The 12,561-nt window shown below is 41.9% G+C and overlaps 1 protein-coding gene across 1 annotated transcript in view; it reads right to left on the bottom strand.

Annotated features, from left to right (window-relative positions):
• itpr2 (inositol 1,4,5-trisphosphate receptor, type 2) overlaps window positions 1-12,561 on the bottom strand; it is a 189,586-nt gene that overhangs the window by 114,385 nt on the left and 62,640 nt on the right. Inside the window, exons 31-36 of the mRNA XM_039001426.1 lie at window positions 12,160-12,411; window positions 11,632-11,757; window positions 3,541-3,669; window positions 3,216-3,336; window positions 2,656-2,837; window positions 47-189 (exon numbers count right to left, since the gene is read on the bottom strand). Of these exons, the coding sequence (XP_038857354.1) occupies window positions 47-189; window positions 2,656-2,837; window positions 3,216-3,336; window positions 3,541-3,669; window positions 11,632-11,757; window positions 12,160-12,411 (953 nt within the window). The remainder of the gene's footprint in view (window positions 1-46; window positions 190-2,655; window positions 2,838-3,215; window positions 3,337-3,540; window positions 3,670-11,631; window positions 11,758-12,159; window positions 12,412-12,561) is intronic.

The following is a 12,561-nucleotide window of genomic DNA, read 5'->3' on the forward strand; positions in this document are numbered from 1 at the left end:
GTCTGATCAGTGTTCGTGACTGCATCTGTACCTCTGCCACACTCACTTGGACATGAAGGCCCCACTCTCACAACGCAGTCTGGCAGCCTCTGGGAACAGCAGCTCAGGGCTGTGTAGTACATCCACCAACACAGAGAACTCTGCCTGCACCATAGGACTGAACTGCTCCTCTAGACACGCCACCACACCCTGGACACATGACACAATGGATACAATACCTCTGCAGTACAGTTTGTGTGTGTGTGTGTGTGTGTGTATTCCAGTGGAGGCTACTCAGAGGAAGGGGATAATAATCCTACGCAGTGAAATATTTAAACATAAGTTATCCTATTTAGATAAAACCATGCAAAATATATTTACATGTCACCAAATATCTGATTAAAACACACTGTTTTGCAATGAAGGTCTACAAGAAGCCTCAACAGCACCATCTAGAGTAGCACCATGGTGTAGCTGGAGGACAGCTAGCTTCCGTGCTTCTCTGGGTACATTGACTTCAATACAAAACCTAGGAGGCTCATGGCCCCCCCCCCCCTTCCATAGACTACACAGTAATTATGACAACTTCTAGAGGATGTCCTCCAACCTATCAGAGCTCTTGCAGTAGGAAGTAACATCTTGTCCATCCAATCAAAGGATCAGAGAATGAATCTAGAAATGAAAGCATAGGCTACAGCTAGCTAGCACTGCAGTGCTTAAAGTCTGGTGAGTAGTTGACTTAAAGAGAGAAATACAGTAATTGAACAGTTTTGATTTTGAACAAACATATTTTCTTCAAAAATTAAGGAGAAGCAGCAGAGAGAGCTAGCTATATTTTGTATGTTTCTACCTTCTACTTACTTTGCTAATTCAGTTAATTTGCCTACTCAACAACCTATGCTATTTACAGAATGCTATTTACAGTGCCTTCGGAAAGTATTCAGACCCTTTGACTTTTTCCACATTTTGTTAATTACAGCCTTATTCTAAAATGTATATATTTTTTTATCTATCTACACACAATACACCACACAATACCCCAAACAGGGTTTTAGAAATTGCTGCTAATTTATTAAAAATAAAGAACTGAAATATTACATTTACATAAGTCTGAGGTCCTGAGCGCTCTGGATCAGGTATTCATCAAGGATCACTCTGTACTTTGCTCTGTTCATCTTTACCTCGATCCTGACTAGTCTCCCAGTTTCTGCCACTGAAAACATCCCCACAGCATGATGCTGCCACCACCATGCTTCACCGTAGGGATGGTGCCAGGTTTCCTCCAGAAGTGACACTTGTCATTCAGGCCAAAGAGTTCAATCTTGGTTTCATCAGACCAGAGAATCTTGTTTCTCATAGTCAGTCTTTTGGTGCCTTTTGGCAAACTCCAAGCGGCCTGTCATGTGCCTTTTACTGAGGAGTGGCTTCTGTCTGGCCACTCTACCATAAAGGCCTGATTGCTGTAGTGCTGCAGAGATTGTTGACCATCTGGAAGGTTCTCCCATCTCCACAGAGGAACTTTGGAGGTCTGTCAGAATAACCCTCGGGTTCTTGGTCACCTCCCTGAACAAGGCCCTTCTACCCCGATTGTTCAGTTTGGCCAGGCGGCCAGCTCTAGGAAGAGTCTTGGTGGTTCAAAACTTCTTCCATTTAAGAATGATGGAGGCCACTGTGTTCTTGGTGACCTTCAATGCTGCAGTCATTTTTTGGTCCCCTTCCAGATCTGTGCCTCGACACAATCCTGTCTCGGAGCTCTACGGACAATTCCTTCGACTTCATGGCTTGGATTTTGCTCTGACATGCACTGTCAACTGTGGGACCTTATATTGACAGGTGTGTGCCTTTCCAAATCATGTCCAGTCAATTGAATTTACCACAGGTGGACTCCAATTCAGTTGTAGAAACATCTCAAGGATGATCAATGGAAACAGGATGCACCTAAGCTCAATTTCGAGTCTCATAGCGAAGGGTCTGAATACTTATGTAAACAGGTATCTGTTTTTATTATGAATAAATTAGCAAAAATGTCTATAAACCTGTTTTCGCTTTGTCATTATGGGGAATTGTGTGTAGATTGCTGAGGATTTTTTTATATTTTTAAATAAGGCTGTAACATAACAAAATGTGGAAAAAGTCAAGGGGTCTGAATACTTTTCAAAGGCACTGTATGTTAGCTTGCTGGCTAAGGCTAACCAACACTGCAACTCTTCCAAGTCAAGGTAAGCTTTCATTTTAGAAATGTATGGGCACCGGACCTGCCGGTGTAACTGCTACAATTTTTGCTGTACACTGTACTGCGTGATTGTACACATGGCAAGAGTGTGCAAGGCGGTTTTGAATATTTCACTGTCTCTGTCACCTTGATTACTCCAATTTGTCTCTCGACCTGTGCACCTACGTTATAAACTTTCATTTTTAAGCTAGGTTGTAGCAAACTCATGATGGGTATCATATAGGGCAAATTCGAGTATGATGTAGTAGCCTAAACCTATGGATGTTACATTGAACTGGGTGAATGGAATATGAATGACAGTCATCCAATATGCTGTAATAGAAATTAGGCCATTGTCATAAATATACAAAACCGCCCCCCATAATCTTGAACGGCAAGAACCGCTAGTGGCGTATTCATGTATATTTGTGCGAGTGCATATTTGTGTGTGTGTGTGAGATCACCTGCAGCTTCTCGATGATGCTCTTGTAGTCAGGCACTCCCAGAATCTCCTTGCGGAGCCGGGTGCGTGCTGAGGTCCTCCAGTCCTTGACGGCACGCTCCACTCTGTAGGTGTGGGCCTTCAGAGACAGAGTGTTCACCTGGCTGTCCAGATCCACCGGGATGGCTATGGCACGCGCCTTGGCTGGAGAGGAGACAGGGCGGAGACCTTATAACTAGGAACTGAAGGAGCCTCAAAGTAGGAAGGCAGATATCTTGTTAGCCTTGTAGATCATATCGAATACTCTGAATCGCTTTCTGAAGATGGGCCCATATCTCTCCCAGACACACACATTCACACAAGCTGACATGACACCCAATCAACCAACAGAGAAAGGCATTGGCCTACTTTCTGTATTGTCTGCATACACAGTGGCGGCAGACTAACATGTTCACGGTGCTTATTGGGTGAGGTTAAAATACTTGCAATGTCTCCATGTCATTATAGAAATCAAAGACGTTTCCAGTCTACAAACCTTAGTCAAGGCCTGTCAAAGTGCAATCATTGGGCTGTGAGACTCACCCACGTCAGCCAGTGTTTTGATGCAGCCCTCGATGTTGTTCTTTTGGGCTGAGCTGATCCAGGTGCAGTTATAGATCCTGAAGGAGGACTGGAGCAACTGGATGAAGATGGGCTGGTGGGTCTGACATAGGAGAGAGGGAGGATAAACAGTCACTAAAACACTCCATAAACAAACACTTCAATAGCACTCAAATGTTGTGCCAGCACCTACCAGATGGATAAGCATTTGCTTCAAAGAGCCTGAACTGACTGAATTGAAACACGAATGGCCTGAGGAAGGTATTTAAATGCCCATGTACAAGGTTAACCTCTCTCCCAGGAATACCTGCAGGTTGGAGTTGTTGACAGGGAACTGGGAGCTAAAGAAGCCCTTGACGATGGCCATGACCGTCTCCGTCACGTACCTCTCCAGGGGAACGTTGGCATGGTTACGGTCCGTGGTGCTGTTGCACACCTAAAACCATAGAGGAGGAGAGGGGGATGTGAAGTCTGTCTGTCACTCAGGAGTGAGGGGGGAAGAGACTGACCTGGTGTATCTCTCATTTTTCAGTTGTAATATTTTATATGACAAACAAAAACATATATAGACAAAAACAATAGACAACTTAACATTTACATACATACTCTACATATCCATAAACATTCACGACATGACACTTGCTCAGACACACATGTTCCCACAGTATCCACAACCAATGCTGTTTCTACTGCTTGTAAGACTCTGCCCCATATGACTTAAAATTGTATTATGTTGTTTTTGTCTGTAGACAGATTTTTTCCCATATTTAAATAAAGCATTTGATTCTTCCATTCTCTTAGCTAGCCTACCGCACATTCAATGTCTCGAAATATTCAGATAGACGGATTAAAAGTAAACTTGCATTGTAAAACTTCTGACAGACAGCTTTCTAACGCTGCCCATAACTTTAGGAATTTATAGTACTCCAAGAAGGCAAGAATTCTTGAGTCATTGTTAGTTTTACACTTAAGACATGACTCTGCCATTGTGCTGTAGAATGTGTGAAATTTGTCTCTTGTATAATAAAATCTATACATTAGTTTATACAGGATTAAGCGTACATTTTCGTTATTTGTAATTTTGTTCATTATGTTCCAACACTCCCTCCATCTTTTGCCAATATCAGTTATTTTTAAGTCTTGACTACTGACTATCTTTTTCCGACTCAAATGCGATTCCCTCAACATCGCTCTGATGTCCAAAAGCTTTCAGGTCAACATTTTGTGATATAAAACTTTTATATTTGAAAATATCTACATTGGTCAGTGCTTTTTAATTCGGTCACGGAAATGATTTTATTTCCTCCACTTCATTTACGGTTTCTATGCCTTTAGTTTGTGGGCCAATTTATCTGTGAATTCTGAAAAGCTATCAAAGGATTGTTCCATAGGGGTGTGTTTTTATGGAGTTTGGCTCTTGAAGAATCCGTTTAATTTTCCTCCATATTGTTCTAATGTTCTTAATTATGAAGTTGTTAATGTTCTTTGCTCCATCCTTTGAAAATAGACACGTGAAAATATTGCACGTCTTCATTATGTAGCTTGCACCTCTTCATTATGTACCCATTGTTCCTCTTTACTGCATTTAACTCTATATCACAAGTAAAAGCCTTGGGTGGCGAGTTGATACAATTCCAAATCTGGAAGTTTAAAACCACCCTCAGATTAAAACTTTGCTTTAGGAGTTTTATTTGTCTTATGGCCGAGTACACTTTTTTTAAAGAACGTCTTCGGTTGGGTAATTCTACCTGTAAGGCTTATGGGGAGATTGTTCCATTTAATTAGATCTGCTTTCATGTTGTTGAGTAATGGGATAAAGTTATTTGTCGTCACTTATTAAGCATCCTAAGTATTTAATATTTTTTGTGGCCCACAAAGCAGGGTTTGTCAACTAGGTTCGGCATCGGGCCACATTTTTATTGAGCTAATAGTCGGTGGGCCAGAACATAATTAGTATATAATATTAGCACAAATAATTGGCCAACACGACAAATTAAACAACATGTTTAACACATCCAATTCGTAGGCTTCATAATAAATTCAGTGACAATAACATAATTTCTATCTGATTACGCTCATAAAATCACCATGTCTCCATAAAGATGGCGCCAAAGAGGATGGCTGACGTTTTACATGCTCCTAACCAATTGTGCTATTTTGTTCGTTTTTTTGCGTTGTTTGTAACTTTTTTTTTTTACTTATTTTGTACAAAATGTTGCTGCTACCGTCTCTCTTATGACCGAAAATAACTTCTGGACATCAGAACAGCGATTACTCACCACGAACTGGAAGAAGCTTATTCCTTTAACGAGTCCGACGAGAAGGATATACTGCTCTCCCAGGAACAGGCCCAATTCCCTGTCATTTGCGTGAAGAAAAGACTGAGGAAAAGATGACGCAGATCGGGCTGCCTTCTGAGAATCTGTAGGCGAGCGAGTAAACTCCCACTGCCATCCGTCCTACATGCTAACATTCAATTATTGGAAAATAAAATTGATGACCTACGATTACTATTATCCTACCAACGGGACATTAAGAACTGTAATATCTTATGTTTCACCGAGTTGTGGCTGAACTACGACACGGATAATATAGAGCTGGAGGGATTTTCAATGCACCGACAGAACAGAGAAGCTACGTCTGTTAAGACGAGGTGTGGGGGTATGTGTCTTTCGTCAATAGCAGCTGGTGCGCGACGTCTAATATTTTAAAAGTCTTGAGGTATTGCTCGCCTGAGGTAGAGTAACTTATGATAAGCTGTAGACCACACTATCGAACCAAGACAGTTCTGATCTATATTATTCGTAGCCGTCTATTTACCACCACAGATCAATGCTGGCACTAAGACTGCACTCAACCAACTCTATAAGGCCATAAGCAAACAGGAAAAAGCTCATCCAGAGCGACGCTCCTAGTGGCCGGGGACTTTAATGCAGGCAACCTTAAATCAGTGCACATGTGCAACCATTGAAAAAAAAAATCTATAAAAAAATAAAACTCTAGACCCTTTACTCCACACACACAGATGCATACAAAGCTCTCACCCACCCTCTATTTGGAAAATCTGACCATAATCCTATCCTCCTGATTCCTGCTTACAAGCAAAAACTGAAGCAGGAAGTACCAGTGACTCGCCCAATACGGAATTGGTCAGATGACGCGGATGCTACACTACAGGACTGTTTGCTAGAACAGACTGGAATATGTTCCGGGATTCATCCAATGGCATTGAGGAGTATACCAAATCAGTCACCGGCTTCATCAATAAGTGGATTGACGACGTCGTCCCCACAGTGACTGTACATACATATCCCAACCAGAAAACATGGACTACAGGCAACATCCGCATTGAGCTAAAAGCTAGAGCTGCCGCATTCAAGGAGTGGCACACTAATCCGGACGCTTATAAGAAATCCCGCTATGCCCTCAGACAAAACATCAAACAGGCAAAGCGTCAATACAGGATTAAGATTGAATCCTACTACACCAGCTTTGATGCTCGTCAGATGTGTCAGGGCTGCACAGTGACGCGAGCCTACCAGACAAGCTTAATGCCTTTTACGCTCGCTTTGAGACAAGCAACGCTGAAGCATGCACAAGAGCACCAGCTGTTATGGATGACAGTGTGATAACGCTCTCCGTAGTCGATGTGAGCAAGACCTTTAAACAGGTCAACATTCACAAAGCCGCGGGGCCAGATGGACTACCAGGACGAGTACTCAAAGCATGGCCGGCCCAACTGGCAAGTGTCTTCACTGACATTTCCATCCTCTCCCTGTCTGAGTCTGTAATACCAAAATGTTTCAGGCAGACCACCATAGTCCCTGTGTCCAAGGAAGCGAAGGTAACCTGCCTAAATGATTACCACCCAGTAGCATTCACGTAGATAGCCATGATGTGCTTTGAAAGGCTGGTCGGCTCACATCAACAGCATCCTCCCGGATATCCTAGACCCACTCCAATTCGCATACCACCCCAACAGATCCATAGATTACGCAATCTCAATCCCACTCCACACTGCCCTTTCCCACCTGGACAAAATTAATAACTATGTGAGAATGCTGTTCATTGACTACAGCTCAGTGTTCCACACCATAGTGCCCATGAAGCTCATCACTAAGCTAAAGACCCTGGGACTAAACACCTCCTTCTGCAACTGGATCCTGGACTTCCTGACGGGCTGGCCCCAAGTGGTAAGGGTAGGCAACAACACGTCTGCCACGCTGATCCTCAACACTGGGGCCCCTCAGGGGTGTGTGCTTAGTCCCCTCCTGTACTCCCTGTTCACCCACGACTGCGTTGCCAAACATGACTCCAACACCACCATTAAGTTTGCTGACGACACAACAGTGATAGGTCTGATCACCGACAATGATGAGACAGCCTATAGGGAGGTCGTCAGAGAACTGGCAGTGTGGTGCCAGGACAACAACCTCTCCCTCAATGTGCGCAAGACAAAGGAGCTGATCGTGGACTAGAGGAAAAGGTGGGCCGAACAGTCCCCCATTAACATCAACGGAGCTGTGACAAATAAAGTTTGATTTGATCTCTATTCAAATAATATTTTGTATATTTCTCTGTGTTGATTGGTGGGGAAAAACAGGTCTACGTAGTCTACTGTAGCCTACACTACTTTTTTAACGTCAACATTCGTTCAGAACAATTAGCTTGATAGCAAGAGAAAATGTTTCTCTAAAAAAGTATCAAAAGGTGGATTATTAAAATCGAAGAATGTACAGAGAGATGTTACCATATTTTTCCAATGCCAAGCCAGTGTGTTTTATTTGCAATGAAAATGTTTCTGTTTACAAATAATTACATTTCCAAAGTATTTTTGAATCTAAGCATGGAACTTTCAAAGTGGCCTTCACGCCCAAGACAGAGGCCCGACACCGAAACATTGAAGTGTTAAATGCAAGCTACACACAAAGCTTTTTTGGCTGACATATTCTGTCACTCAAACTGGCTAAATCTCCAGTTACAAGGATGAGGGAAAACAGCTGTGGATATGGTGGAAAAACTTGAGGCCTTTACTAGGAAGCTTGAGTTGTTCGATTTGAACTTGTCATCTGGAAGGCTACTGCACTTCAGCACATCAGGGATGCGCTCAGGAGTGCTGAATCCTTGTGTGCATTTTGGAAAGACTTACACCTGCAAGTCCTCATTTTCCTCTATGAATGCAATATAGACTCACAACAGGAACCGGCTTCCACATAAGTCAATCGAGGACTGCCTGCGCATCAAAATCACACCAATGTCACGCGACATCCACAAGATCCCCTCGTGTCCGAGGGGAAATGTAACTTTTCCCATTGAGTAAGTCACTTACTGGTCTATATGACTATATTTAGTAAATATTAACATTACTGTGAGTGCTTATGCATGGATATTTAGGTCTCAAGCTGACAGTATGTTCTGTTTGTTCTGTCGTTAAAGGAGCGGACCATCCCAATACAGACATTCAGACACCACCTTTTTTTCTTTAAAATTATTGTTTTATGTAGGATGCTACATTTTTGGCCAGTTGCAATAGTAAGTATGCCTAACAACTACAACCATCCCACTTCTATTTGGCCACATATTTTTTCTTGTAAAAGATGCTGTTAAGCCTTATAACTGGCTGAGGAAGGCTAAGTTATTTTATATAGGCCTAGGCTCTGAAGAACTATTCTCCAATTAAGCCCTCTTGTTTTTTGTAAAGTCAAATTAAAATGAAGATTATTGTTGAAATGAATTACTCGACTGGTGTAGGTTTTCTCCATCTGTTGCTGTGCAACACTTGCATAACCAGTTACATATATTTTCAGCACCAGGAGGTGTTGACCTCCGATTGATTGCGGTGCGGTTGCAGCTTTACGTTTCACCACCACAAAATGGTTTGCTGCCTGCTTTATTAGTTGACCGTGTCCTGCATTCTCTCTCCTCATGAATTAAGTTAAAATGTAACTTTTGCATTATTTAGGTCTATTTGACCAAGAAGGAGAGTGATGGAGTGCTGCATCAGACCTGGCCTCCACATGACCTTCGCACCCTCAATCACCCGTCCTCAACCCAATTGAGATGGTTTGGGATGAGTTGGACCGCAGAGTGAAGGAAAAGCAGCCAACAAGTGCTCAGCATATGTGGAAACTCCTTCAAGATGGTTGGAAAAGCATTCCAGATGAAGCTGATTGAGAGAATGCCAAGAGTGTACAAAGCTATCATCAAGGCAAAGGGTGGCTACTTTGGAGAATCTAAAATATATTTTCATTTGATTAACACTTTTTTGATTACTAGAAAATAGTTTTTAAAAAATCTTGAATGAGTAGGTGTGTCCAAATATATATATATAAATAAATATATATATATATATATATATATATATATATATATATATATATATTTTAATATTCATAATTAATTTGGGGGCCAAATAATATTGTTGGTTGGCAAGATTGACACGCTGGCCGCCAGTTGGTAAACCCTGACTTAAAGGATTGCTGTCGATCATGAGTTATTCTGTTACATATTGCCATCATTTCAGTTTTTTCCACATTATTTTAATATCCTGAGAGTTTAGAGTACTCTGGAAATATTTTTAACAAGGGGGCATTAAGTTTTCCATCTTAGTCAGGTATATAAAGGAGATCATCTGCAAATAAGTTTAGTTGACCAATAATGATACCTGTTACGTTTGGGTCCTGTCTAATTATTTCTACAAGCGGTTCAGGAGGGGGGAGAGAGGACATCCCTGATAATGTATGTGTATATTTTTGCTTTAGGACATTTATATAATATTTTTATGAAATGTATTATTTCAGCTGGAAAGTTAAATGAATTTCAAAGTTTTGAATAGCAAAGGCCATTCAAGACGGTCAAAAGCCTTTTTGGCATCAACTGCCATTATGGGATAATCAACGAGGGGCCATGCGTTCTATGGAAAATAATGAACGAGGTGGAAGGTGTATTCCACAACACACTAGCGAGAGCCCCAGTAGAAATGTGTTCAACATCCACTGAAGTAGCTAGCAAGTTTACTAGACAGCTACAGTAGTTGCCGTGGTAACCAAACAAACAGACTTGCTAGTTTTACCTAACCATCAGTACTAGCTTGCCATTATGAAAATCGAATTCAACAATGCCATAATGTTTTAAATTTGACTTTTGCTTTCAAAAGCAGCACAAACATAGAACATGTAAGAATTAACTATAGCCATTGAATTCTACCGTGCAAATATACCATGCGTTATTTAAGCAATAAGGCCTGAGGGGGTGTGGTATATGGCCATATATCACAAACACCCGAGGGACCTTATTGCTATTATAAAGTGGTTACCAATGTACTCCGAGCAGTAAAAATACATATTTGTCATACTCGTGGTATACGGTCTGATATGCCATGGCTGTCAGCCAATCAGCATTCAGGGCTCAAACCACCCAGTTTATAAAGAGAAATAATGCACACTCTAGAATGCCCTTCAAGCCAATCAGAAACAAGTATTCAACAATGCCATGGTATAAGGATAAATCTGCATCTTGTTTTTAACATATTGTATTATACTGAAACATGTTCTTGTATTTGTTTGTAAGTGTCCATGTTAAATAAACCCTGTTTGATTAATATTTATCAAGTCTGGTAAGACTTTTGCCATTCTGTTGCTAAGGAGTTTTGCTATTTTATTGTCGTAATGTATTACATTTATGGGTTTGTAATATTTGCAGGGGACTCTCCAGATTTTTCTGGTTTTAATATAACTGAAATAACAGTTCGATACATGGAACTCGGAATCCCTAAATTGAGTGACGTGTGTTGTCATTTAAGTAATTAAGGGCGGTACTTTGTCCCAGAATATCAAATAAAATGATAAGAAAGCCATCGATCCCTGGTGCTTTTCTCTGGGTGAAGATTTTTTAAAGTGTCTAACATTTCTTTTTGAGTGATTTCCATCTTTAGCCTAGTGTATATCTCAATAGTCTAAAGAAGTTCTCTTCTCCTTTCCCTCATCTACACTGAACTGGACTGGGGAAAGGCCCATTCCCTGAAAGGACCCACCATGTTGCTTTCACTTACACTGAGTCTACAAAACATTAAGGACAGCTGCTGTTACCATGACACAGACTAACCAGGTGAATACAGGTGAAAGCTAAAACCCCTTATTGACTCGCTTGTTAAATCTACTTCAAATCAGTGTCGATGAAGGGGAGAAGACAAGTGAGACATGGATTGTCTACAGTATGTTGTGCCATTCAGAGGATAAATGGACAAAACAAAAGATTGAAGTGCCTTTGAATGGGGTATGGTGGAGGTGGTAGTAGTAGTAGGTGCCAGGCAAACGCTTTTGCCACCTTATAAAGTAGATGCCCCGAGGCTATTCTGAGGGGGGTAGTGCTATGAGGAGGACCTTAGTGAGGACGTTACCCGTGCCATGTCCACCAGGAAGTTCTCAAAGAGCTTCCAGATGTGGTGGCTGGTGTAGATCTCCTTCATCTCCACCTCCGTGTCCACGTAGCAGTGGTTCACAAAGTTCACGTAGGCCGTCTTCACCTGGGGAGGGAGGGCCAATAGAAACCATGCATTCAGATGATTGACAGGTGTGAAAGATTACACTGAGGTGAATGAATGCTAGGCTATATCAAGGCTGGCTGTTCTGGAATCAAATGTTATGCATCTGTATGCAAACAATGGGTGCATGCCAAATGTCTATAATGGAATACTATCTTGCTTTACTTTCCCTCATCTGCACTGATGCAAAACAGCTGAACAGATTAACTGCAATTCACAGTACGCATTTACCAAGAGTCATGCCACTCTTAACCATCCTCTGTATCCTCAGATTAGTGCAGATGAGGTTGAATACAAGGGTAGAAAATCCCATTAGACTACTGAATCACACCCCAGCACCAAATGACAAAGCCTCTCAATATGACCCCATCCCTTCCCCTGTACCTCAGGGATGCAGTCTTCGTGAGTGACCACTTTGACAATGTCGTCGAGGGGCAGCAGGGAGTTACATTTCAGCTCGGTGTATACGTTCTTGCCCTCGGTGCAGACAGCGAGGAGCTCTACCAGAGTGTTGTGGTAGGCCAGGGCGCCGCCCTCGTCCCTACGCTCCAGCTCGCAGCACATCATCTGGAACAGCACCGGGAAGGAGGAGCGGTCGTTGTAGAATACTAGCACGTCCTCGCCACCGTTCACCAGCTGGGGGTGGGATGGACAGAAAAGCAGACAGACGAGTGGAGGTTAGACAGGGAATACCTTATCACTAGTGGGGATAACCAATATTGATAATTCAATACGATATGAAAATGAACAAGACAAAGCGTGATATTGGTTAATTCTTCCAGTTAA

The sequence above is a fragment of the Salvelinus namaycush genome, chromosome 9, assembly GCF_016432855.1.
Source record: "Salvelinus namaycush isolate Seneca chromosome 9, SaNama_1.0, whole genome shotgun sequence".
Classification (NCBI taxonomy): domain Eukaryota; kingdom Metazoa; phylum Chordata; class Actinopteri; order Salmoniformes; family Salmonidae; genus Salvelinus; species Salvelinus namaycush.